This window comes from Acartia tonsa, chromosome 15, assembly GCF_053477335.1.
Source record: "Acartia tonsa isolate MP-2025a chromosome 15, ASM5347733v1, whole genome shotgun sequence".
Taxonomy (NCBI): domain Eukaryota; kingdom Metazoa; phylum Arthropoda; class Copepoda; order Calanoida; family Acartiidae; genus Acartia; species Acartia tonsa.
Window position 1 is genome coordinate 15,153,001 of NC_137274.1, and position 26,942 is coordinate 15,179,942.

The 26,942-nt window shown below is 37.3% G+C and overlaps 2 protein-coding genes across 2 annotated transcripts in view; one reads left to right on the forward strand and one right to left on the reverse strand.

Annotated features, from left to right (window-relative positions):
* The window catches only part of LOC145306934 (uncharacterized), a 43,058-nt gene that overhangs the window by 15,169 nt on the left and 947 nt on the right, over positions 1–26,942 (reverse strand). The window lies entirely within an intron of this gene.
* Positions 12,051–13,643, forward strand: LOC145307510 (uncharacterized). Its single transcript, XM_080149966.1, has 5 exons — positions 12,051–12,232; positions 12,472–12,528; positions 12,966–13,006; positions 13,344–13,515; positions 13,633–13,643. Exons 1-5 carry the CDS (start codon positions 12,136–12,138, stop codon positions 13,641–13,643), a joined length of 378 nt encoding a protein of 125 aa, XP_080006092.1. The 5' UTR covers positions 12,051–12,135.

A 26,942-nucleotide genomic window follows, 5' to 3' on the forward strand; every position in this document is an offset into this window, starting at 1 on the left:
GTATTTTATGGTGATACCTAAGGTTAAAATAATTTGTGACATTGTTCTATATAAATGTATGTTTAATATCTTTGATCATATTTGCTGTTATCTAATGTCTCATACCTATATTTTTTAGACATAAAATCGAAATATATCTCCATGTCTTAGAATAGTGTATTTTCTTAAAAATAGGTTGAAAAACATACTAACTTTAAAATAAATGACTTTGTTATCAGCATAATGGGCGATGGTTCTATTTACTGCTGTAGTATGTCATCATCGCTATTTATCTCTTCTTTTCAGAGCATAGGCCTTGCACAATTGTTCTCCATTTTCTTTGAATTGGGCCTCAGTAGAGGCATCATTGAACGATGATAGATTCTTCTCTTTTAGTTCATCCAGGTTGTTTTTGGTCTACCTGGTTTCCTCTTTACCGTGAAGGGTTTCCAAGTCAAGGCTTGATTGGTTAAATCATCATGCCCTTTCCTTAGAGTGTGTCCCAACCATCTCCATTTTCTCTGTTTGATGTCTGACATATCACTGCGCTCTAAAAGCTTAGCATTTGTGATCTTATTAGGCCAAAAGGTCTTGTGGATTCTCCTAAGACATTTGTTGACATATGTCTTTTGCTTTTGACTTCTATTGCTTGTTAACAAAGCAATCTCATCAGCAAAGTCCAGATCTCCCAAATATTTGGCTGTTATCAGGTCCAGCGGCCTTGTTATTTTTCAAACTTTTAATGGCCTTTTTGATTTCCAATAGATTTGGCGCTCAACAGTCAATGTCAAGTGCATCTGAGGGTGGAATCTCAGTTTCTTCCTCTGGAACTGGAAGATTTAGCAGTTCAGTGAAGTGCTCTGCCCATCTATTTAGAATATCTTAATCAGTTTTAAGGAGTGAACCATCCTTTTCCCTGATGTGTGATCCTGATTTGTGTACTTTACCTGCAATGCTCTTAGTAATCTCATAGACATCTTTCATTCTATTTTGATTAGCAGCATTTTCTGATTGCATAGCAGGGTTTTCCAAGTGTTCTTTTTTTGTCAATTCTGACATTTCTTTGGATTTCTCTGCTGAGCATCTTATACAGGTCTTTATCTTCTGGAGAGTGATCCACGGCTTTTGGTTAGCCTATTGAAACCTAAGTTTTCTTGGCTAGTATCATTATAAACTTTTTTGATACCTTGCCAAATATCTTTAACTCCATATTCCTCTTGAAGAGTCAACAACTCAAATCTGAGCTTAAACTCTTGTAGCTTTTCAGAGTTTTGAAGGGTTGTTAAATTATATTTCTTTTTGAGGTTAGGCTTTGAGTCCTGCTTTTTAAATCTAAGCCGAACTTTAGAATATAGAAGATAATGGTCTGAATTAACATCATTCTTTTATCCTGACATCAAGGAGAGAACCTTTAAAACGTCTAGATATACAGATGTGGTCTATCTGGTAAAAGGTTCTTTGATCTGGTGATCTCCAGGTGGCAGTATGAATCTTCTTGTGTTTAAAGATGGTTCCACCAATGACAAGTTTGTTTTCAGTACAAAAACTTACAAGTCTATCACCATTGTCATTTTCCTTGCCATTACTTAAAGGGACTGTGAATGAGAAAATTTCTCAACAGATTATCAAACCTTAACATCATCTCATTCACAAGTCTATCACCATTGTCATTTTCCTTGCCATTACTTAAAGGGACTGTGAATGAGAAAATTTCTCAACAGATTATCAAACCTTAACATCATCTCATTCACATAATCTCAAAGATAGGGCAAAACTGTCCCTCGTTTCCTTAAAAAACGGCTTTTTCCGCCGATTTTTACTATGTCCAAGATTGGAAAAAAATTTCCGGACTATATAAATCTGTAGTTAATTGTCTTTTTTTCCTTCTACAGTTAAAAGTAAACTTTTTGACATAGTTCTCTATTTTTCCTAATGTTTGAGCTGACTTTTAACATAATCCTTGCTTGAAATCAATGTATAGATACTTAGAAATTGATAAAATAAGCAATATTTTTTATTGAAAACCAAATACAATAACAAAGCTAGAAACAGGTTCTTTTACTAGTACCCAAGTATTTTTAGATGGCCCATCTCTCGCCCACCTTTAATTACAAATTTGTAAATAATAAATGTGCGATATTTCTTTATTAACAGTCTGATAAAACTGTAAACTAATTCTCCAAAGTGGGTTATTTATTGTCCAACACAATAAAAAAGGATATTGTTATTTTAAATAACCTTTGAGATTCAACCCTTTTTTGTAGACAGTGAGGAATTTTTTTTGTCAATAATACAAATAAATAAACCTAATTACTACGTTATAAAAAAACTAATTGGCAATTTTATATCATAAAATAAATCCTTAACAGTAAGTAAATTGTTTCAACTATATATTACAAGTTAAATATCCCTACACACATTATAAGAAACCAAAACGTTCAGATTTTTCCTTTTTGTTCCTATTTCCCTTCCAAAATACCATAAAATCAAGACATTATTCCTGGATATTTTTGTTAATAGGATGTTTTTGGTTGATCAGTTTAGTGAAATATGCTTATAAAATGTTAAGATTTGATAATCAGATGAGAAATTTTTACATTCCCACCCTTTAAGCCTAGGCCATATCTGCCCATGATTTCTTCTAAATTCTCATTATTACTCCCCACTTGATCATTGAAATCTCCTAGGAGCATGGTTATGACCATTCTTAAATACAGAGTCAAGCTGGTAATAACATTTGTTTTTGACCTCTGCATCTGCTTGTTCTGTAGGAGCATATACTACTATAATTCTCAGTTTGATGTTTTTTATCTGAGGATTTGAAATAAGCCTCCATAATTCTAGTACCATGGGGTTACCAACTGATCATGGCCTGCTCTTCTTGCTTGGTCAGCATAAAAGCCACCCCTTGGTTATGTCCTAGATCATCATAGATCAACTTTGTCCACCTTGATTCGGTGAAAGCCAGGATGTCAACCTTGGCCTTTAGCATTTCTCTGCAAATGTTTTCTGACTACCCTGACTGAAACATTGTCCGAACATTCAAGGTGCAAATTTTTGCTGGTCTGCGGGAATTCAGAATTATCTGCCTGACTGGTCGGTTAGCAGTTTCCCAGCCAAACATCATATTGTTGTTTCCAATCTCTTCTTCATTCCCTAAACCAAAGATAAATTAGTCATTACTTTGTGGGGGTTGAACATGAGCAGGTTTTTTCTAAGGGAGGAATGTTAGCCCTACTCAAACCCACTGTACTGGGGGAAGTGACCAGAATCTACCCTAGGACCTTTCCAGCACACTAGAACTCTTCTGATGTAGCTCCTAGGATTATTAATGCACGGTGCAGGATGGAAGGCGTGCACGTACTTGGTCTCCCATCCCGCTGTAGTATGTAGTTGTTTTAATCCAGCTTTGTGGCTGGATTTAACAATAATGGGAAGGCATTGTTGAATGTTGTCTTGTTATTGAAGGATGATTTTCTTCATATTTCTTGGTGGTGGTGGTCTGTAGAGATGTTTTTGTCCAGGGTGGCCAGGTAGATGGTTGGTGAGCAAGAATTGTTTAGTCAGAAGCATAGCATTGGGTTGAATGGGTAGAACCTTGGTCTCATGGTGGATGTGGTCTAAACTTGCAAATTTCAAGCATCCAGTGGCAATTTTTAGGGCTTGGTTTTGAATTATTTGGAGTTTATTCCAAAGGTGGGGAGAAATTATAGGTGCCCAATTTTGGCAGCCTTATTCCATGACAGCCCCAGTTGGTGCCAGCTAAGCATTTTAAAATGTTGATTTTTTTCTTAGCATTATCGATTGCATTTTGAATATGGTGGCAAAATTTTAGTAGTGAGTCGAAATCAACTCATAACAGCTTTGGTTTGTTTTCTATTCTGACAAGTTGGTTTCTAAGAAAGACTTAAGGATGAATTTAATAATCTTTGGTGTTGGGCAAGAATAATGTAACCATGGATTTTTATATAAATTATTTTTTCCATATTGTTGGAATCTGGCTGGAGGACACAGACAAGTCAAAGTTTATACATTTGCGCGAAATTTCACTTTTGCATTAAAAATACTTTTCAATTCAATTCAAATACAGCTAAGATGATTTAAACGTTTTTATGCACATATAATTAAAGGAACCCTGTAAGTAATACAACAATTTAACTGCCACAAGTAGACCCAATACCCAAGAAGCCTTCAGCTTCAATAACAAAAAAGTTTTAGGCATTTCAAAATAAAATTTTTCTACAATGATAATTTTGAAAGATTTCCAGTGCTTATAAAAAAAATACAATATTAAATTACGTCACCTAGACAAAAAATTATAATCTTATCTTTGTCAGAAACTTAGATTGCCTTTAACAGATTACTTTTTTACAATAAACAATATTTTCATAGTCAAAATCTTTGAAAATAATAGGTTTAATTTGCATTTGTAAGCATAAAATCATAGCGGAAACAAATGAAATTAAAATAAGCTCAGCTGTGATTGCTTGTTGAGCCTTCTGATTGGCTGGAAATAATACAGTACTCTCAGAAAGACAAAAGTTTAAACTGTTTTTAACCTATTTTTAAAACGTATATAAAAAATATACTATGACACCAGTAAAATCAGACTGCAGAGCCTAAATTTGAATTAAGTCCCCAATAAACTTTTTTGGGGGGATTTAAATATTAATTTTTACTGTTGCCGTAGTCATTTTGATCAAAGCAAAAGGTCTTTTTTTTATTTGGGTAAAATTCGTAGCTTTTAGAGTGTTTTGCTTCATAAATATTGTATTCTGGTATAGAGTAAAATTAGGCCTTATGATTTTACTATAAAAATTCACTAAAAAGTTAAATCTTTACAATATACCAATGAATTAACATTAACATGTTTGTGTTCGTTCACCTATTTTAAACACATAAAAATTGGCTGTAAAGGGTTAAATTTGATGTCAACATGACAAGATGTCAACAAATGTTTATGCATTACAACAAAAATTTTTTGACACATATACAAATATGATATAAAATAAGATTATTCAAACTTATTTTTTTAAAATATCTTTAAAAATTATGTATCTTTTACGTGTATAGTTTTCATTCTTTTCATTTTAATTAAATAAAAATTATTTAACTACATTGTAAATAAGTCGCTTTGTGAAAACACTCTTTCGGAAATCATAAAAAAATTGAAATGAAACAAGAAATCTTATTGGTTTAACTTTAGCAAATGTGTTTTATTGTATTATGTTAAATTTTTTACTGAAATTGATTGTTTTAGAAAAAAAATTATTTCCATCGAACAGAGTAGAGTTTTTTATTATTGTATTGATATAAACTAAATCATATAAAATTGTTCTGTAAGAAACAATTTAACCCCAATATAAAAGTTGCTTTTGCTTCCGTCAAAATGATCACAGCAACATATAAAATTAATTTTTAAATCCCCCCCAAAAAGTTTATTGGGGACTTAATTCAAATTTGGGCTCTGCAGTCTGTTTCTACTGGTGTCATAGTATATTTTTGATATATGATTAAAAAATAGGTTAAAAACAGTTTAACAAATTTTTTTTAATGATTTTGACTGCAAAAATATGCATTTTTATTTTTAAAATATAATTAGTTACTGGCAACCTAAAGAAGCACATACATCTTGATTTAAAAAAAATAGTTTCCCTATAAGCATAGAACAGTTATGTGATATAGACAGACTTACATAAGTTAATGATAGAGTAGACTTAATGTTCAATTCAAAATGCAAACAGATTTTTAAGTATTTATTATATTGGATTAAATGCAGTTTTTGAGTAAATAAGATTATATATTGATACTATATTTAGAAATGATTAAATATGTTAATAAGTCAAAACTACTGATTATTCAAAGCTGGATAGTTCTGAAGTAGCAGGATGTCTGTCTGTATATCAGGACACCAATCAACAGGATGACTGTCTGTTTAATTAATACAATGTATTAATTAACTATGCACTTTGAAGGGGTAGAATATCTGCCTATACAAACTATCTAAAGTAGTAGGATGTCTGTGAATAGCTGTATTGGTCTTAATAAAGACTCGAACCCAAACCAGATAATGTTCTGTGTTAGGACTCTCAATATCAACTGACTTAAATATATTTTCTCTTTATTCTTTCTGAGAGCAATTAAAGAGTAATTAAGAGTAACAACTAACATATGTCTGCAAACTTAAATATATGACATCACAACATAAATATATGACATTTACCCCCTTCTGAAACCATCCAGCTAAGCATGGTTTCACCATCCATCAGGTTGATCCAATAAACTAGGATCAATGTCTTCACTGGGTGAACCTACATCGAAATTAACCCCGGCCTCCAGTCCTTCCTCTCCTTCACCCACTGGAGGAAGAGTGTTCAGCGCCCCTCCACCAACCTCAGCCGAAACACCCACTGTTGCCGCCATGACAGCATTACTCGCTGCAGCAGTTACGGGCCCTCCTACAGCAACCATCACAGCATCATTTACCGCTGAGGCGGTATCATTCGCAACAGCCACCTCTGCAGCAACCGCTGGCCCATCTGCCGGCATTGCCACCTCCATCTCAACGCCACCAGTGACCTGAACACCTCCCGAAACCATCATCACTCCGTTGTTAGCCCCAGCACCGCCAGAAGTTCCAGCCTGTTGCAACTGCCAATATGCCGCCGCCGGTAAGTCATTGTTTATTCTGCGCCGGATCTCGCTAAGCTCACTAAAAATATTGGACAGGTGCCTTTGCACTTCAGCTTCTTTTTGCGCCATCTCAGAAATAGCCTCTTGAACCTTAGTTCCCTGCCCTGCCAAAACACTTTCCACCTGTTGGCCCACCTGCTGTCCCAACTTGGTTGAACTACTTTCCCAATTATCAGTCATTGCTGTCTGTACACTTTGTACCATATAAGAAGTCTTTTGCTGTGCAGTAGTAGCCACCATTTGCTGCATCTCTGTATCTACCTTCCTTATACAGTCCATTAGATCCCTCTTATGCGAGGCCAACATATCTTTAATCCGATTATGACTGTCCGTCTGCCAAAGTTTCTGTGCAGTGTTCAAACTTTTGACTGATTCTCTTACAGCTTCACGAATTTTTTCCTCAATCATAGGCTTTAGAGTCACAGCAACAGAATTACTGATTTTACCTATATCTTCATCACTGAGCGGCGCCAAGCCACGTTTATCATTCTTGCGCTCAGCCTTATTTCTCTCAACCTCAGCACGTAAATCTGGTAACTCCCTCTTTTGTTTAGGCCCAAGAGAATCTGCCCCAGCAGGCCGCTTGACCACGCCCCTTCTGGAAGTACCTTCCCCAGCATCATTATAAGCCTTGCTGGCTCCCCTTCTGGAAGTACCTTCCCCAGCATCATCATAAGCCTTGCTGGCTCCCTTAGTCCTGACCGACCCAGCAGCCTGATTTGGCACAAACTTACCAAATCTGCGCCGTCCCTCACCAGAACCAGTATCTGCCACCTTTTCAGGCTTGTCCGTTGGAGGCTCAGTCCAACTGTCTAGCTCCGAACCACTCTGTTCACTAGGCAGACGATCCCTGGAATCAAGCTCAACTTCAAGGCTCACGTTGCCAACATCGTCCTCATCATCATACCCAGGCTCATACCTGGGCGATTCTACATCATACTGCCTCCTATCATCTCTTCTATACACAACATGCCGCCGATTAGATCTACCAGCATCCAACATCTCAACAGACGGTTCACGCTCCTCCCGCCGACCAGACGCCCGCTGATACCGCCTTTCGTTTCCGTCTCCATTTCCTGATAATAATCAATAATTAAATATTAACATTTTAATATTTTAATATTTTAACATTTTTCATATATAAGACGACATTCAAAACGAAATACTTTACATAAATTATATTTATCAGGGATGCCAAATTTTAATTACTGTTTCCCCGATAACGCGAAAATTTAACGCAGTTACACAGTCTGCCTAAACAACCAACACACAGCAATCCAATAACCACCCCAGCAGCACCCATCACAGCCATAACAAAATGCTGCCAACTATTAGTCAACCAATCAATCGAGGAATTATACAAATGTACAAACCAATCTTCTGTAACCTCTACAACAAAAGCATTTGAATTAGCAGCCAATTCCGAAAGTTTAGCCTCTTCCACAGACTCCAACACCTGTCCTTTCTCTCCCTTATCCAGCAGATGCTCAAAATTCAATGGTACCTTCAACCAACTATCCTCCAGCCGTTTAGTCTGAACCAGCTGCATTCCTGCCCCCTTGTTGCCTAGATATAATCCAGGTTTAACTCTCACAAATACTGGATTTTTCCTACACTCGACAACCATCAACAAGGAAACATTTTTAACTAATCTTGTGAATGGTTCTACAGCAACAATTCTATCATCCATAAACAAAGAAAAATGACCAAGATAACACGGCAAATTTGCTCCTATAGTCACATTCAACCATCTTTTTTTACATACAGACACAAGTTCCATCTCCCCTAGATGTTGTACCAACAAATTTCCGACTTGTTTGATGTTGGAATGAAACAAATTATTCTCCCATCACCCCTGTTCTGCCTGCAAAATCCTTTCCACCTGATGATATGAAGAAGTTAACTGTAATAATAAAGCACCATCCTCCTCCTTTTTTCGCATCCAAGGAAAAAAATTCTTTTTAGCAGTTGTAATCCACAAAAATACATCAGGAACGTTGGTATGAAAATAATGCAAGTCAGTCAGAAAGTCAGAAAACTCCACTTTTTTCCCCAGTTTCAATCCCAACGAAAACTGTGGAGAAATCGCCAACCAACTTTGGCCACCCTGATTATTAGCATCATCCGCCATATTAGAAAATGTAAACAAAGTTAAATTTACAATTTCAACAGTCCGAAAATAACTAAAATAACGTCTATCTTCCTGTGATTTATTGTGAACTATCACTCGATCAAGCCCAAGCCGCAGATCAGACTCCAGACAATGTGCACCAATGAACTGATCCTCAAGAAAACAACTGTTATCAGGTAACATTGAAATTTGTATATTTTTCAAATAACTTGTAATCTGAACTTCTTGAAAAGTATTAGGCACAAAGGTATTATTTAAATAAATACCATCCCCTCTGCACTGAGGGTCAATCCCATACGTCATCATATCATCATACAGGATGGTACCATTTATGAAATAAGTCAGTGACCGGTCATAAAACGCTACAGGCAACCGTCGTCCATCTATGTCTAACACCCTCTGTTCCTCCATCCTTTTACAATCTTCACTAGAAATTAACTCATCACTACTAACAACAGCTGGTGCCCCTAAATGTAGGTGGCTATATTTGCCACAATACCAGGTGTGAACCGTTCTGTCGACGTGACATTGTACCGCGGGCAAAAATCTCACTCCCACTTTTTTTAACAGATGACCGCTGATTGTTCCATTAAACTCATGCTGACCAAATACTGTACATTCTGAAGCCCTCAACTCAGGACCGTCGCCAACACACTCCTTTACTAGCACAGGTATCACATCAGCCCCACAGGGTATCAAACACAATCCCCAAATTAAAAAATATTTACCTGATTTGAATTTATTATTATGACCAGACATTATTAGCTGATAACTGTTCACCAATTCACCCGCAAATATCAACTGATTTAGCCTTTCATTGCAGGACAACTTTCTACCTACTAGCTTTGTCAGCACATATTTGTTATTAAAATAATCAAATAACAATTCATGAACTCTTATTATAATATATTTTTTAAATATTTATATGTATTTATATAATATTTTGTTTCAAAAATAATTATTATCAGCTCTCCTTTCCCTAATATTTTGTTTCAAAAATAATTATTATCAGCTCTCCTTTCCCTACTTTCTCCGTCCTCGAGTTCCTATCTGAACATGTACCACAGGACCCCCTACCTGAGATCTTAACCTCCTCCCAGTGTCCCATAAATATTTCGCCACCCGTGATCCACTTTTCTTAATTGTAACTAATCTTTCAGGTGAAGATTGCGGCGGCGCCGTAGTCAAAAACGACTGTTCCGATGGAAGCTCAACCTCGTCAAAATTACCCTCAACTACAGGAGCAGGCACCACAGATTCATCTGTCACTCCCACCTCTACTCCTTCACCTACAGGTATAATTTCTCTATTTCCATCCCCTGAAACTCTGTCATTATCAACCTCAACCTCACTCTCCTTCTCCTGAATCTCGTCACTCTGTCTTTCCTCTGCCAATTCAAAACCATCATTTTCAGATGACAAATACACAACATCTTCACTCTCTCTCTCCTCTACAGTTTCTCTCTCTACAGGCATATTGTCAACCTCCAAAAATATCTCATCGGACGGACAAATTTCAGGTAAAGGAAAAACGTTAAAATTAACCTCCTCCCCTAAAACTTCCGTTCGAGCATGAATTTTTCGAATTTTATCCCTAGCCACAACCTGATTTTTCTTGATGGGATTATTCCCAAAAGGTGCCAACTCATACAATGCATCCGAAAATTTCTTAACTACAATGAAAGGCCCTCCATAGAAAGACTGTAATTTCTTGGACACGTCAGTTTTCACAATATTAAAGAAAGCATAACAAACATCTGTCACTCTTAATGCTTCCCTCTGTACTCTGTGTTTATTTTGAACCTCTAAATATAACTTGGATTTTGTAGAAATTCTCTTAATTACATCCTCCATATTTTTCAGAAATTCCAAATACGACCGCGAGGATGAAGATTCAACAGACGGGACTGGTGATAGAAAATCGAGGGGAATACGTGGCTGCCGACCAAAAACTAGAAAAAATGGAGAATATCCAGTTCTAGTACTCTTGGAGCAGTTAATCACCAACGTAGCCAAAGGTAATTTTTTAGCCCAGTCCTTTGTTCCATGATTTTCATCTACTTTCAAAGCAGCATACAAACTTTGATTTTGCCTCTCTACAGGATTCGAATTTGGATTCCTGGGGGGAATTAGGACAGTATCCACCCCCAATCCTTTCATCACGCCTTTAAACACACTGCTTGTAAAATTTGTACCTCTATCCGATCTCAAAGCCCTAAATAAACCATAGGTAGGTACAAAATTTTCCAATATAGCCTTTACAACGTTTATAATGCACTAGTGAAATACTGTCTGTCCGAACCAAAAATTCACGAAACCTACAAAAGTGTAAAAAATTCTTTAATGCATATACTAATGCACCTAATTCTCCTTTATAGGAAGGATAATTTTGTTCTGCAGCATTACACTTTTTACTACAGACACCAAACACTCTCTCTACACCATCCTGTTCTTGCGAAATAATCCCTGCAAAATACTGAGAACTATAATCTACATCCACGATAAAAAGATTAGGATTATCCCATTGAGGATAGCCTTTACACATCTCAGTCTTGAACATTTCCATAAATTCAGTCCATACTCTGTTCAATTCTTCTGTCCACTTTATTATAGTGTCATTCCTGTGACTATCCAACATGCACGACTTCTTGGCATAATCAGCAAAATATCCTCTGTAATAATTAGTAAATCCCAAAAATTTCTGCAACTCCTTCCCTGTTCTAGGCTTGCCCCAATCCTTAATCCGTTCCAAATATGCAGGATTCATTTTCAATCCATCGGCACTAATAATATGCCCCAAATAATGGCATTCTCTAGTCAATAAATCACACTTATCTAAATTCAATTTCAGGTTGACCTGCCTAAGAACTTGAAACAGTGCCTGCAGATGCTCTACATGTTCCTCTGGACTTGATGAAAACACGATCAGATCGTCCAAGTAACTGATACAGAATCCATACATACCTGGCAGGATAGACAGCACCTTATCCATCAGAGCACAGAACAGGCTGGGTGCATTACACAACCCAAATGGCAACCTGTTAAACAAATACATCCTGTTTGCTGCACTAAAAGCTGTCAACGGTTTAGAGTCTTCATCCATAGTCATCGAATGGTAGGCAGCTGTCAAATCAAGAGTACTGAACACCTTGCCAGAACCCAGCTTCGTCAGATTATCCGAGATCAGTGGCAGCGGCCACGCCACCCGCTTAGTCACGTTGTTCAGATTGCGGAAATCAATGACAAACCTCAACTTAGCCTCTGCTCCAGGTGCAGCCTTCTTTTTCACAGCAAAAATAGGACTAGACCAATCCGAGAAACCCTCCTCAATAATGCCAGCATCCAGCCATTTGGTTAACTGTTCCTTCAATTTAGCATCGTACTCTGGATTCAAAGGAATATTTCTGGCCTTCACAGGTTTAGCTCCAGGTAACAATTCTATATCATATGTCATTAATCTACAATCACCAATATCTGAATCATTCATTGAAAAGATATCAAAATTTTCCAAACAAATTTTAATAATCCTGGGTTTCAATTCTGGATTTTCCTTAATCATCTGGTTTTCATCTAACTTCAATTTTTGAATAATAAACTGTACCCGTTCATGCATTTTTTGCCCCGACAACTTTTCTGGCTTATCCAATTCATTAATTGTTTTATTACAGGTGACATCTTGATTATCCATGATGAAACAATGCCCCATCTTCACATTTCTCAGCAAGGTAATAGGTTTTATTGACGCATTAACCACATTAACCACGCAGGACCCATCTTTCCGTGGCTGATACACCCCCTCAATAATCATAATCCCATTGCCACTTGTCATCTTAGAAGAATTAGGGGACACGTACCAAAGCCCATCATTCTTTAATCCAGTCACATGCACCACAGCGGTAGATCCTCCAGGATAAAAAATAATTTTATCCAGCAACTTCACATTATACTTCGTTGAATATAACTCTCCAAACCCACCCCCCTCCTTTATCCCTGGCAAGGTAGGTTTAGATGGAATTTCAGAATTCATTCGTCCGGACAAAATAGGAATTTTCTGTATCTCCGCCACCACCTGTTTCTGTAAACAGGAATTAATAGGAACAGATTCCCCACAAAATTCAAACTTATCTTCATCCAAACAAATATTAATTTTATTCTTTTTCAGGAAATCAGATCCAAGATTTACCAACCTACTCGTCACCTCAGGTACATAAAATATCTCCGTAAACACAGCTTGAGTTCCAGCAAATCTAAATTTCAACTCAACATATCCAATAATATTAACTTTCTTTAAATCTACTGAATACGCTGATAATTTAGCAGGACAAAACTCAATTCCATGTTTATCAAGAATTTCTCTAGATATCAAAGAATTAAAATTATTTCCTGTATCAATAATTCCTAACTCCTTCACCGGAATATCAGCCCCAGGCACGAGAAATTCTAAATCCGCACAAATAGGCATTTTCGTTATCTTCAAAAACTTCACAATCTCTTGAAAACACTAGTCATTATAATTAATTAATATATCCATATATTTTAGATATACATCATTCCACTACACAGCAGTCAGCCCCCCATCTGTCACCAGCCGCCAACATACTGTTCAATTTATGAAATCCTGTACATCTCCCAGACTACCAGCATCACACAGCTACACTCCAAGCCTTTTCTTATACAAGTAAGTACCTCTCGAAGTATTCAACCTTGCATAGGTACCTATCAAAATATAATATATAGTAGATATATATATATATATAAATATAGTCCACATAGAATGAACAAAAGTTTATTTGTAAAACATCATGTTTCATGCATTAAGCAATCTTCAGTTACAATTTAATACTGCCAATAATATTAGCATTCATAGATTTTTTCAATAAAGTTTAAAGGATTTTTAAAAAATATTTGAATTAGAAATAAACATAATTTTTAAAAAACTATCTTGGAACGGCAGTATCAGGTATTATTAGCAGCCAGGTGTTCAGTGAGAAGGAACTTGTCTCTGTGTCTGCACTTGCTGTTGATCTCAGACCTCTTGTTGAGCATGGTGACGTCATTGTTGAACATGATCTTCACCTTCTCTAGGTTGCAGAGTTTGCATGCACCGGAGCTAGGGTTGTAGGTTGGTGCTTGCTGCAGGATGGACCATCTAATGTCATAATTGGTTTGATTTCGTTTCAATGACCAGATGAATGATGATAGGCTGGTTTTGTGCTCTGCATTGGCATTGTTAAAGGATGACTTGTGACCAGTAAATCTTTCTTTAAAAGTGTTACCAGTCAGGCCAATGTATGTGGCAGGTTTGACTGCATTGATGACTTCTGCTTTGTAGACCAAGCTAGACTTCAAGCACTGGCCTCCAACGGGACACACAGCTTGGCCACCACGGCAGTTGCACAATCTTGCAGGTTGAGTGTTTGCAGCAGCTGTATCTTTGAGTATGAATTTGTTATGTCCAGCTATGATGGCTTTGATGCTAGGCATACAACAATAAGACACTTTAACTGTAGAACGGTTGAAGTACTGTTGAAGAGGTGTGTTCTTAAAATGTTTATCAACCAACAGTAAGAATTTCCTTGCAACATTAGTTTTCACTGTTTGACAGAAAGGAGGGTTAAACCAAATAACCTTTCTTCTCCTGCACCTTGTAGTAGGATGGCGTGGCTGGTGGGGAGAGTAAGTAAAGTCATCATTGTAGCCAGCTGAATTTAATGCATTTTTGAAAGGAATTTTCTCAGCTTCAAAGATCTCTCTTGAACTTGAAAGTTTAGAAATTCTACTTGAAACCATTTTGGGAATTTCTTTCTTGATTTTAGCAGGATGGTTAGATTTCGAGTTTATGTAGCTGAGGTCGGTATTTGGTTTCTTGAAAGGTCGAAAAGTGTTGGCATTTAGGTCAAAAAAGGCATCCAAAAAGTCGGTGCTTGTTATATTGCATTCTATTGTTACTTTCAGTCCTAAATCTTTAAAAAGTTGAAAAACTCGTTTTCTTACTTGTTCAACCTGTGGACCAGAACCATCAAGCACAGCAAGACCATCATCTCGGTACAGACCAATTTGAGGTTGTTGAATGATGTCACCAAGCTTGCTAAGGATGTAGAGACCAACTAATTCACAACATTCAGCACCATCAAAACTTCCCATGGTTATGTCAAAATTTGGTTGTGATTTTTTGATCCAAGGATCTTCATTCAGGTACAAAAATGATTTCCTTGTGTTTTGCAAAGCTTTGAGTTCCACAGATGTAAAATTATGGTACTGCTTTGACCAGTTGATAACAATATCAAAAAGTTCTATACTGATTGAAGGGTAAAAAGAGACGACATCAAATTTGAAAAATGTCAGCTTGTTCTTGTTTTGTAGGCCACTGAACCATTCAATAACTTGATCAGAATTTTGCCAAAGGTTGAGATTTGTTGATGATTTAACTTTGCTGACTGCAGTTTCAAGGATGGTTTTACTGACCTTACCAACATTTGACTTAGCAGGATTGAGAAGTCTGTACTGCTTTCTGTCAGGAAAGTTCGGTTTGTGGTCTTTAACTGTTACAAAGGCTTCTTGTTTTATGTATTCATCAACCCTATCAGCTATACCCAATGTAGATGTAATTTCAGCAGCTTCTTTGTTTACAAGGTCAACATCAGATTCATCAGCTTTCTTGTATTCACTTGTCACATTGTTATGCAGAATTGTTTTATAATCATCAATGGGTACTGTGTACAAGTTTCCAGTTTTATCAGATTCAACAATGATGTCTTTGGAATCTTTGATTGTTTTGATTGTTCTTTGTAAAGATGTTTGGAATTCATTGTTGACTTGCCTGAATTCAACTGATGTAATAAGCTTGTAAACATCTTCCTCAAACTCTTTAAGCTCGTCCATCTGGGGAGCCCTGTTGGTAGTTTTGAATCCATAGTTGTTGTTGGTGTTGGTTGGTTTTTCTTTGACAGCAAATAGCTTCCATCTCATTCTTTGAATAAAACTTTCTACCTTGGCGATGATGATAGACTGATACTGCTTCTTGTTACCCAAGGGAATGTTCTTCAGAGAGTGGTTAAAATGAAACTTTTGCATATTAGTTTCTATGCTTTGATTTTCCACGTAAAAAGATCTCAACTGTAAAACCAGGAGAATACTCACGTAATAGATGTATTTTAGATACATCTGCAACGGAGAAAATGCAGAGTTCTCGACACACTATTAGAACTAATAAGTATGGAGATATATATAGTCCACATAGAATGAACAAAAGTTTATTTGTAAAACATCATGTTTCATGCATTAAGCAATCTTCAGTTACAATTTAATACTGCCAATAATATTAGCATTCATAGATTTTTTCAATAAAGTTTAGAGGATTTTTAAAAAATATTTGAATTAGAAATAAACATAATTTTTAAAAAATATAAATATATATATATAATGTTTTCATTAACACGATCACACCTTGACTGAAGAATAAACAAGACAGTAATACTTTATAAAGTTGAGAGCAATAATGTGAATACAAAACAGCAAAATTAACTATTTACAGTACTATAGCCTATATAATGAATATGAATAAAAGAACGATCTATAAATTTCATCCTAAAATGAGATTTATACATCGAATCAATCATATCCATTACATAGGATATTGCTGAAAATTGTTTCTGGCTATGTCAGCAATCATAGCCTCATACTGTTTCTCATCTCTGCTCTTTTCAGAATCCACAACAGGCCCCACCTGATTGCCCCACCTATCCACAACAGGCCCCACCTGATTGACTGTCTTCTTCAGAAACTGCTCAGGTATTACCCTATTATTAGGCACTCCAGGACCCTCTTTCTTTTCGCTACCGGCTGAGAAAAACTTAGCTTTGGTCTTTCCTATGCGAGAATCAGGAGCTGGCGGCTTGCCGTCTCTCTTCTGCCAGCAACTAGCCACTACATGACCTTTTTTCCCACAATACCAACAAATCATAGTTTTAGCCTTCGAATTCAGAGCCCCAATCACGTTCTCAACCTGATCCCAAGGAATATCATCATCCCCTTCAATCCACGCATTATTATCGCCAATCTCAGTCCTGCCCTCCATATCAGATACATGCACTTCACTGATTACAGGCCTAGCTTTTACCTCCCTAGAATCCTCTAGCCTCAACCCTTCCATAGCCTGAGAATAACAGGACGTTACATTTTCAGGTGAAACGTGTCCAGAACGAGCCCAGCTTATATAATGCTGACCTCTGCGAATCAAATAAGTCAAGAAAGCACTTTAATCTTCCAGGTAATGCATAGATTCAATGAAATTAGCCATATCTCTAGCTAAATCAGAAAACAGCAAATTCTTAGCCACATTATTGTAGAAATCACGCCAAGATTGTCTAGAAATTTGACCAGGATGCATAAGCCTAAACAGACGCAATTTAGCATTGAAAAACACATCCACATTCTGACCACTCTTTTGTTTCAGGGCGTAAAAGAATTCGGTAGCCGACTCTGTATCAGCAAAGGGTATCACCAACCTTCTTATCAACAGGTAATAACCTAAAGCACTTAGGGAAGCATTAGCCTCCGGCGTAATAAGCCTCCCCATCTTCTTCCCTTTGCACTCGAAAATCCTATTGTACAGGACGTCCTTGAAAAGCATAGGATCCTCCAACTTTGCGAACCGAGCAACCCTCCATAAGGATAAGAAATAATCCTCAAAATCAATGTTTCCATCCCAAAATGGAGCATCCCGCACAAAATCACTATCCCACTTGACTCCTCTTACAAGACAAAACTCCTTAAACTGCTCCTCTACACTCTGTTGGCTTACACTTCCGCCGGCCACCTTTTTATAGGCCTTAAGCACTTCAGCCCTTTCCTCAATTAATGGAAATATATCCAACAATTGATTCTCATATTCGGTCAGACAACTCTCACGAACATTCATCCAATTTCCATTCCCAACAGGACCCAAAAACTCAATCTGCGAAAACTTCAAATGTCCAGGAGCACTTTTCACCCTTTTAGCCTCAAAATTTGTAGAATCCAATTTAGCCTCCACACTCAAACGATTAATGAAAGATGTATTAAACGAATCATCTCCCGTCGCTTTGACTGCAGATACACTAGCCCCCATACTTGTCTCATACAAAAAACCGCTAATATCTCCATCCGCTGGCAATTGCGCCACCTTTTTCTTAATAGTAGCCAAATCAACATCATAACCTAACTTCTTATGCTCATCAGAATTCTTGAATTCTTTCACCTTATTCTCCAGCCGTTTATTCGCCGCCGTTAACTTATCCACCTGACCTTTGACAGTCGTATGCTCCTTTAACATTGCCCTAACATATTTTTTTATGCTTTCAGGCACAACGTCATTCTCCACCTCGCCCAACGCCGACTCCACATTCGCATTGGCACCTGCACCAACATCCTCAGCCGCAGCATCTTCCTCCTCCCAATTATCAGGAGTTCCATCATCATCCTGACTGTCAGTCTCCCGAGGACGTTTAGGCGGCCGACCGCGCTTGCCTTCATTTTTACCCCGCTCTCCTTTTTCTCCATCAGCCATATCCGAGCACTGGAACTAGATCCGCCGTGAAATTTAGATCAAAAGAGTTAAAGAATGAAATTCCACAGAAACCTGAAATATAAATCAAGTTAGAAATATAAAAATTAAAACAAAACTGTGAAAAATCCGAGATAAAAAAATATCTCAAAAAGTGATTGACTTCAAATTAAACACCACTTCCCCCACCCTTAACTCAGCAGCAGGTCTAAATAACACGTAGCACAATAAGACTGCGCCAAATGTGATATAGACAGACTTACATAAGTTAATGATAGAGTAGACTTAATGTTCAATTCAAAATGCAAACAGATTTTTAAGTATTTATTATATTGGATTAAATGCAGTTTTTGAGTAAATAAGATTATATATTGATACTATATTTAGAAATGATTAAATATGTTAATAAGTCAAAACTACTGATTATTCAAAGCTGGATAGTTCTGAAGTAGCAGGATGTCTGTCTGTATATCAGGACACCAATCAACAGGATGACTGTCTGTTTAATTAATACAATGTATTAATTAACTATGCACTTTGAAGGGGTAGAATATCTGCCTATACAAACTATCTAAAGTAGTAGGATGTCTGTGAATAGCTGTATTGGTCTTAATAAAGACTCGAACCCAAACCAGATAATGTTCTGTGTTAGGACTCTCAATATCAACTGACTTAAATATATTTTCTCTTTATTCTTTCTGAGAGCAATTAAAGAGTAATTAAGAGTAACAACTAACATATGTCTGCAAACTTAAATATATGACATCGCAACATAAATATATGACAGTTAATATTAAAGGTTTTCTGTACTTATTTTTAGTGTCAGTATTTCAAGTTAGATTTTATGCAAGATTGGTTATTTTTGAGATATAATACCTAATTAAGAGCCCCTTATTTATAATTGTGTAATACCAACAAAACCTTATAGAATACACACAACAAAATTAGAAAAGCTCATCCAATCTGAAGGATAGATAGATAGTGATCCAGAACATTTAATTTATCTGAAACTTTTTCTCATTTAGTAAAAATATCATACCTTGCCCATTTTATGTTATGGGAAGGAGGTTGAAGATTAAAGTCATCCCAAAGGGCAAAGCTTCTATCCTTTAAGGGTTCTCAGTATTGTTCATATAAATCCAACTATTTTTCTACACTAGACCTAACAATCGGCCTCAAATTGTAAAATAAACTCCTATTTTGTAATTTTGCATGCCTCATAGATGCAATACAGACTGGAGTTGTGCCACTTTTCTATATATGATGCATCAAAAGTCCTCAATATCCTTTCCATCAACAGAAATATTGGAGATTTTAGAAAAAAGGGGTGACTTATGCTCTTTCTCAAAAAAGTATGCACTGATGAACTGTTATTAGACTTATATTTTACTGAAATTCTAATATTGAGGATGTTAATATCATGCAGCGAAAGCTTATTGTAAAGTAAACCAAATTATAAATATCATTTTTAAATTAATACCATTACCTTTATCATTTTTACGTCAAGCCTATAAAGTTAGTATTATTTTTAGTGGCTTTTTATTTTTTTTAAATTTTTTTATTAAGGGGCTTCTTAATAGGTCAAATATCTCAAAAACTACAAATCCTCTATTTAATCTGGCTTCAAATATTGAATCTACACAAAAAATAAGTAGAAAAAAACCTATAATATTAATTATTCTATGATTTTAACAAAAAATAAATGTTCCAAAATTAAGATGTACGTGGTTCTTTATTACAAAAATAAGCTTATAATTTTGTTTATCCCATTTAGTTGCTATTATCACATTCAAATAAATGCTGGAATAAGCCTAAAATATTTAAACACTAGTCTCTTTTGGACATGAAATGATGTCCAATAAGAAAAAGGAATAAAAATATTGGAAAGAAAATTATTTTTTTTTCAAAATTAATTCTTGGCATTTTGGAATAATAAATATAGGGTGAAAGAAAATTATTTTTTTTTCAATTTTATTTCTGGTCTTAAAATAATATTTTTTTTTTCAATTCTAGTGTCAACCAATAAGAAATAGGCATGCTATTTTAAAAGTTTGGAAGATTTTATTTGTTTGTCAATTCCTTTTTTTCAGAGTATGAAAGGAGAATAAATTTTCCATCATTATTATTGATTTTTAATTTAACATTGCATACAGTAATAGTTATTTCAACATTTATTTGGCATTCTAAATCAAGTTTCATAAAAATAATAATATTTAACATGAAAGAGAAATTTTTCAAATATTTTTTTTTCTTTATTTGTTGAAGATTTGAGCCCAAGCATTATTCTGAGGGGGGAGACCCCCCTCAACCCCTCTCTCCTTTCTTTCGAAGTATAGCTTTATGCACCTTTCTAATTTTGTCTTGAAGAGTGGAATAAGAATAAAAAACCCACTAGAAGAATTAGAGAGATTGAAATCAGAATCCAGTGTTAACCCTTAGATGATGTAAACTTTTTAGATAGACTTTTTGAATTTAACAAAAAGATAAAGAATGAGACAAAACCAAGTATCATATTTTATTAATATTGCTTATACAAAAAAAGTTCATTCAAAATTATTTCACCAATATTAAGGTCAAGTGACAAAAATTTTAATTTCCACCAACTTTGCCCCAATGGACAGTGGCCAGAATTATCCAAAACGGTTCAAAATTCAATAACTCAAAAACAATTGGTTTTAGGGAAAAAATGTAAAACATAAAATGTATATTTATGCAAAACTAAAAGTTTGCTTATTTCCGTATACTCAGTTTTGGTGGAATTTTCGTGGATTTTAAAAAAGATTACTACTAAACTTCATTTTATAGTTTTATCAATAAGATAACAATTTAATAATTTCAAATTTTAAGCAACTCTGCTTTTATGTACAATTAACCTCTGACCCCTCCTTCATGTGGTTTTGGTGTATTTTTTGCGGATTTTTCAATAAGTCACTATTAAATTTCATCTGACAGTTTTAAAACTAAAAGAACAATTTCATATTTTTGAATTTTAAGCAACTTTTCTCTTATGTACAATTAACCTCTGAACCCTCCTTCATGTGGTTTTGGTGTATTTTTCGCGGATTTAAAAAAATTACTACCAAACTTCATTTTACAATTATTGGTTGAAATGATTCAACACTAAACCTAATGAAACAACCAATCAAAACTAACTAAAGCCCCTAAAGTTGAAAAGCAAAGGAATAAGAAAATATTTTTATAAAACTTTGGGGACTATTGTAATAAACAGCACAATGTCCCCTCTTTCGCTGTTTTTTACTTTAGTCCCTAAAGTCTTATAATAACTTTTTCTTATTCATTGACTAAATAACTTTGGGAACTTTTTTTATTGAATTTTGATTGGTTGGTTCAGAAAGTTGAGTGTCTAAACGTTTCAACCAATAATTGTAATCTACAGAAGGGGTAATTTTGTGTATCAACATTGGGGATGTACATCAAATTATTGGCCATTGTCATATCCCTTTTGTCCCTGAATAGTAGCATAGTTATGAATTAGCAACAATTGTTATAAGCTAAGGTTTTCTATCAGTTTGTCCATTCAAAAAGTCATTAAAACAACAGGGTGTAACAAGACTCAAACATGACACCTCCTTGACAGTAAGCAGGCATGCTATTATTTACGCTAATTGTACGACGGATATAACACTTTAGAAGTGGTAATATTCGTTTGTCCAACCGTTTCAGAGAGCTTCGATTTATGGATGTTGTAATCCTTGTTAACATAAAATTAGTTATTTTTGCACTATCTCAGGACATAATACAAGGACAACATGCTTTTTTTTGTGGGATAAAAAAAGGGGGATAAATTAAGGTCAGGGGGGAGGGTTACTTTTATGGACAAAAGAAAGATACACTATTATAAATAATATGCACACAAAATATTTGCTCCTGGCCTATAAACTAAATTTAATATGAACTAAATTTTATGATGGTTAAGATCCTAGACCGGGCAAGTCTGGGCGAAATTTGCTACAAGCTTTAAAAGTTGACCTATGCTTAAAAAGCAATATTTTAGGAATATTTTTTATATAATTCATTGTTTAAATCCCATTTTATTTTTATATTTGAAGTTTTACTTTTATAATCTGATAACTATTGTTATAACGTTTATCTCAAGCTTGATTTTTTGAAAATCGGCCATCATTAGCCTGAGTAATCAATGTTTGAAGATGGGTTGGTAGTGGTCAAAAATAACTTTAAAAGAATGCGACCCTACTATGATGTTAGGCACTGAACGCACTCAGAAATACACCGGACCTTGAAAATATCATTTTTAAAAGCCCTAATGTATGTAATTTAGTCTTATAAAGAAAAAATATAATACCAAGTAACTAAATACCCAACTAATTTTTGTATTTTGACACCTGCTGGCCCACTGTGCAATGGGGGCAACAGTAGAGGGAAGATTTAAATTTTTAGTAACATTGTGGTAGTCAGCATACGGACTGTCATTTCCTAGAGTATGCTATGCTCCGTGTCTACCGCTAACACCAAGACGATAATCCCCGCCTTATCACAATTCTAGCCAACCCATTCTGCCATTGTTTGATCATCAAAGAAAGCGGTCAAATTATCCACCGATGATATAGGAAGGGAATTGCCCCTCCCCTCTACATGTTCCAGTAACCTACCCTTTTCTGGGGGATGTCTACCTTACCCCTACCGGAGCCTACCCACCTACTATTCACCTGGTTGGGGCTCCCCCATCTTCTCTACACCCCTTCTCTACCTAACCCATTTGTAATCTGTTTTGTATATAAAGCTATTAACTTGTTGTATATGTATTCAGTTCAAATATATCTTTCAAACAGTAACTACTTGTAGTACTTTATTGATAGAATCCTTAAGGCTAGGGGCTCTTTTGAATCGAACTCGCTCAGTAGGGTTGAACTGCTTCACCCCTACCACAATTTGGTGTCAGCGTGTTTCAATCGAGCCCCGCTAAAATAGCCGATTCTATCTCTGGCTGAGAGATTGGACCCTTTTGCAAGTAAGGGGACAGTCAACTGACAACCTTAGAAGCACTACTGGCCGAAAGATTGGACCCTTTGGCAAGTAAGGGTACAGTCAACTGACATCCAACAAGACTTAGTGACCGTCCAAGCCGCTTTGTGGATTCGTCCTACACTTACTGAACGCCTTAGCGTCTAGGCCAGCAAAGGTAGGATCCCACAGTGGGGCACTTCCGGGTTTTGCGGGTTTTGATAAGTGTCTGACAACCTAATTCTAGGGCTCAAAGGACCAAAGGTCTAGACACAACTGTAGCTGAAAGCCTCGTCCCCGAGCAGATACACTAGCTGACACTCCTAAAAGCTTGGAGAATGCTAGCATAGTTGTAGTTGCCTCCTGCGAGTATCAACGGACTAAAGGTCCAGACGCAGCTGTAGCTGAAAGCCTCGTTCACGAGCAGTTACACTAGCCGACACTCCTAAAAGCAGGGAGAATGCTAGCATAGTTGCAGTTGCCTCCTGTGAGAAACAACCTAGAGGGGAGTCTTGAATAGAAACGACCACATTTGCCGCAATGTTTTGCGATTACGCGTAGGAAGAAGCATATGAACGCATTGTCGGAAGTGTGGGGCACCCTCTGCGGAGTGTAACAACTGTGCTTAGGAAGGAGCATAAGTATTGCATCACAGAGGTGTCCATCACTTGCCGCACTGTTGGGTAGTCACGATTGGGGTGATACCGCAGTGTTGGAAGTGGTGTCCACGTACTTTCCCCAATTACTGGGGAATTGTACACCACTTAGTACAGCATTTGCCACACCACTGGGTAGCTGTGATAGGGGCACTTCCGCGGTGATTGGAAGTGTTAGCCGATACGGTTAGAGCAGGTTCTAACTTGGCATGTGCAGCTGGGAACAAGCCCCAGGGCACCAAGGCCAGACCCATGAGACAGAGTGCTGAGTAGCTGGTCTCCCCCTGAGAATCCACGAGACGGACAGCTGAGTAGCTGGTCTTCCCCCTGAGAATTGGCAACGTGTTGGCTGGGCAGCGCCCGGACATGAGTAAGACCAGACCCCCGAGACGGACAGCTGAGTAGCTGGTCCCCCCCCCTGAGAATTGGCAACGTGTTGGCTGGGCAGCGCCCAGACACAAGTAAGACCAGACCCCCGAGACAGACAGCTGAGTAGCTGGTCCCCCTGAGAAGGCAATGTGTGGCTGGGAAGCGGACAGCTGAGTAGCTGGTCCCCCTGAGAGTGTGTTTCTGGGCATGAGCCCCCAGGACACCAACGAGATTTGCACCATTGTGCCCCCTGCGACGGACAGCTGAGTAGCTGGTCTGCCCGTGTTATCGTGTAGCTGGGACAAGCCCCAGGACACGAACCCGCGGCGCCGCTTGCGCCCACCATCTGGCTTGCAGGACGAGTGTCCCCTGCAGCCACCGCCTCCAGATCAGCCTCTGGAGCTCTGTGCCCCCACCATGGTAGGAGAGGGCACCATAGCTGCGGCCTGGCCGCTGCCGAAATTCCGCCCGACCCCAGCAGAACGCGAGAACCCCTTATCTAGTGGCCAAGATTTGCATTTTCCTTGCCACATCAGGGTGCGGTTCCCCACTCAGGACCCTGCCCAGCACGTACAGGTCGACGCCATGGTAGATTCCGGCAACCGTATGCCTGGGTCTGCCGTCATCTCCGAGTCCCTCATGCACGCCATGGGCGTGCAGAGAATGTTAATCCCGGACAATACGCATATCCTGACCGCCAATGAAGAAGGGCAGCCTCCCAGGTAATAGGGAAACTTCATGAGCTGTATATGGCAGTCAGCCATATGCTCATACTCCACTTGTACCACGTGACCGTGGTTAGGAATCTCTCGCACCCACGGTGCCAAGCCCGTGAAATCATGGTCGGCCACTCGTGACGACACTGAACATGAACCAAGCCACAAGGAGCCGCTGCCGGGCCTGAACCCAGAATCATCCCATGTCGATGAGAGCGGAACCCACTGAATGGACACGGCCCTCACCGCCAGCAAGGGAACCAACCTGCCGGCTGTGACCCTTCCACCTGTACCAGACACGTCCACAGTAGACTTGCCAACAGCCTTCCCGGAGACCGATTGCCTCCCGGAAGCCTTCCTAACTGAGGATGCGCACACCCCGAAAGCCGTTTTCCCCTTGAATGGGCACACGGCCCAGCTAATCACGGCCAAGCAAGTCACCCTACCGGCCCGCAGCCTCACGATGGTCTTCGGCCAGCTACTTGGCAGACCTGTTCAGGCCGAAATCCGCTTGGCCGCCCCAGTGCAGCAGTTTGGGGAGTACCTCATTGTACCTAAAGGATCATATGACCATCGGCCAAGGTCGGCAAGCGTCTTCCGAGTCCTGGTGGTAAACCAAGGGGAGCACTACCTCGTACTGGATGCTGGCCTCCCTGTGGCAGGGGAGCTAGTTAAGCCTGATGTTCCACAAATCATCGATGATATAGGGAGGGAGTTGCCCCTCCCCTCTACATGTTCCAGTAACCTACCCTTTTCCAGGGGACGTCTACCTTACCCATTACTGGAGCCTACCCACCTACTATTCACCTGGCTGGGGCTCCCCCATCTTCTCTACACCCCTTCTCTACCTAACCCATTTGTAATCTGTTTTGTATATAAAGCTATTAACTTGTTGTATATGTATTCAGTTCAAATATATCTTTCAAACAGTAACTACTTGTAGTACTTTATTGATAGAATCCTTAAGGCTAGGGGCTCTTTTGAATCGAACTCGCTCAGTAGGGTTATACTGCTTCACCTCTACCACAACATGACCAAAATTGGTAAAATATATTAATATCCTTTCCAGCATTCATCAATATTACAAAAATATGATAAATAACTAATCTAATGTAGTTTAATTTCAAAGTTTTTAACATGAGCATTGAAAAGCTTTTAAAATTTTTATTGTACATAAAATGTCATTTTAAAATGCCTACAACTATTTTGTTATTAAAGCCGAAGGCTTCAAATTTGGGGTATTGGATCTGCTTGTGGCAGTCTTTCAGCAGTTAAAGAGTGGTATTTTTTCCAGGCTTCCTTTAAATTGTGTAATTTCTATATTTAAACTTTGTTTATAAATTTTTTAAAGTGTTTTGTAAGAAAACTTATTTTATTCAATTTCTTTATATAAATTAGTTTTATGCAGTTTACCCCCACCAAGGACTCCGCACAATAAATTTCTATATTTGCACAAAAAAATCATTTTAAACTTGTATTACAAATTGTTCAAAAATTAATACAATTTAGTAAGACTTTTTAAAATTCACAAAACTACAGTTTATAATTGTTAATTCATATTTCATAGAGTATTACAAAAATAAGAGGTAGTGCAGAATTGTGGTAAACTTGGCAATTAACACACCATTTAAAAATATAGCAAAAAATATTTTTTTTTTAAATTACTAACTTAACAAAAAATATCAATCTAATAAAATCTCAAAATTAAAATAATTTCATTTATAACAGCATAATGAACCACTTTCCAAATGAATAACATTTAAAAATTGAAGCAACTAAAATAATCATATAATCCTTTTAAATTAGTAAGGGAAAACAAAGTAAATAATATTTACTTAAAATTAGCAAATAAACAGCTCATTCTTTTTTGC

What these genes read in the sequence shown, in the direction of transcription:
- LOC145307510 (XM_080149966.1), top strand. Translation starts at nt 12,136, where the DNA reads ATGCCAGCATCCAGCCATTTGGTTAACTGTTCCTTCAATTTAGCATCG. An exon ending in CTTCACAGGTTTAGCTCCAG is followed by an intron (nt 12,233 to 12,471) that starts GTAACAATTCTA and finishes GTTTTATTACAG; the next exon opens with GTGACATCTTGATTATCCAT. An exon ending in TCTTCACATTTCTCAGCAAG is followed by an intron (nt 12,529 to 12,965) that starts GTAATAGGTTTT and finishes ATTCTTTTTCAG; the next exon opens with GAAATCAGATCCAAGATTTA.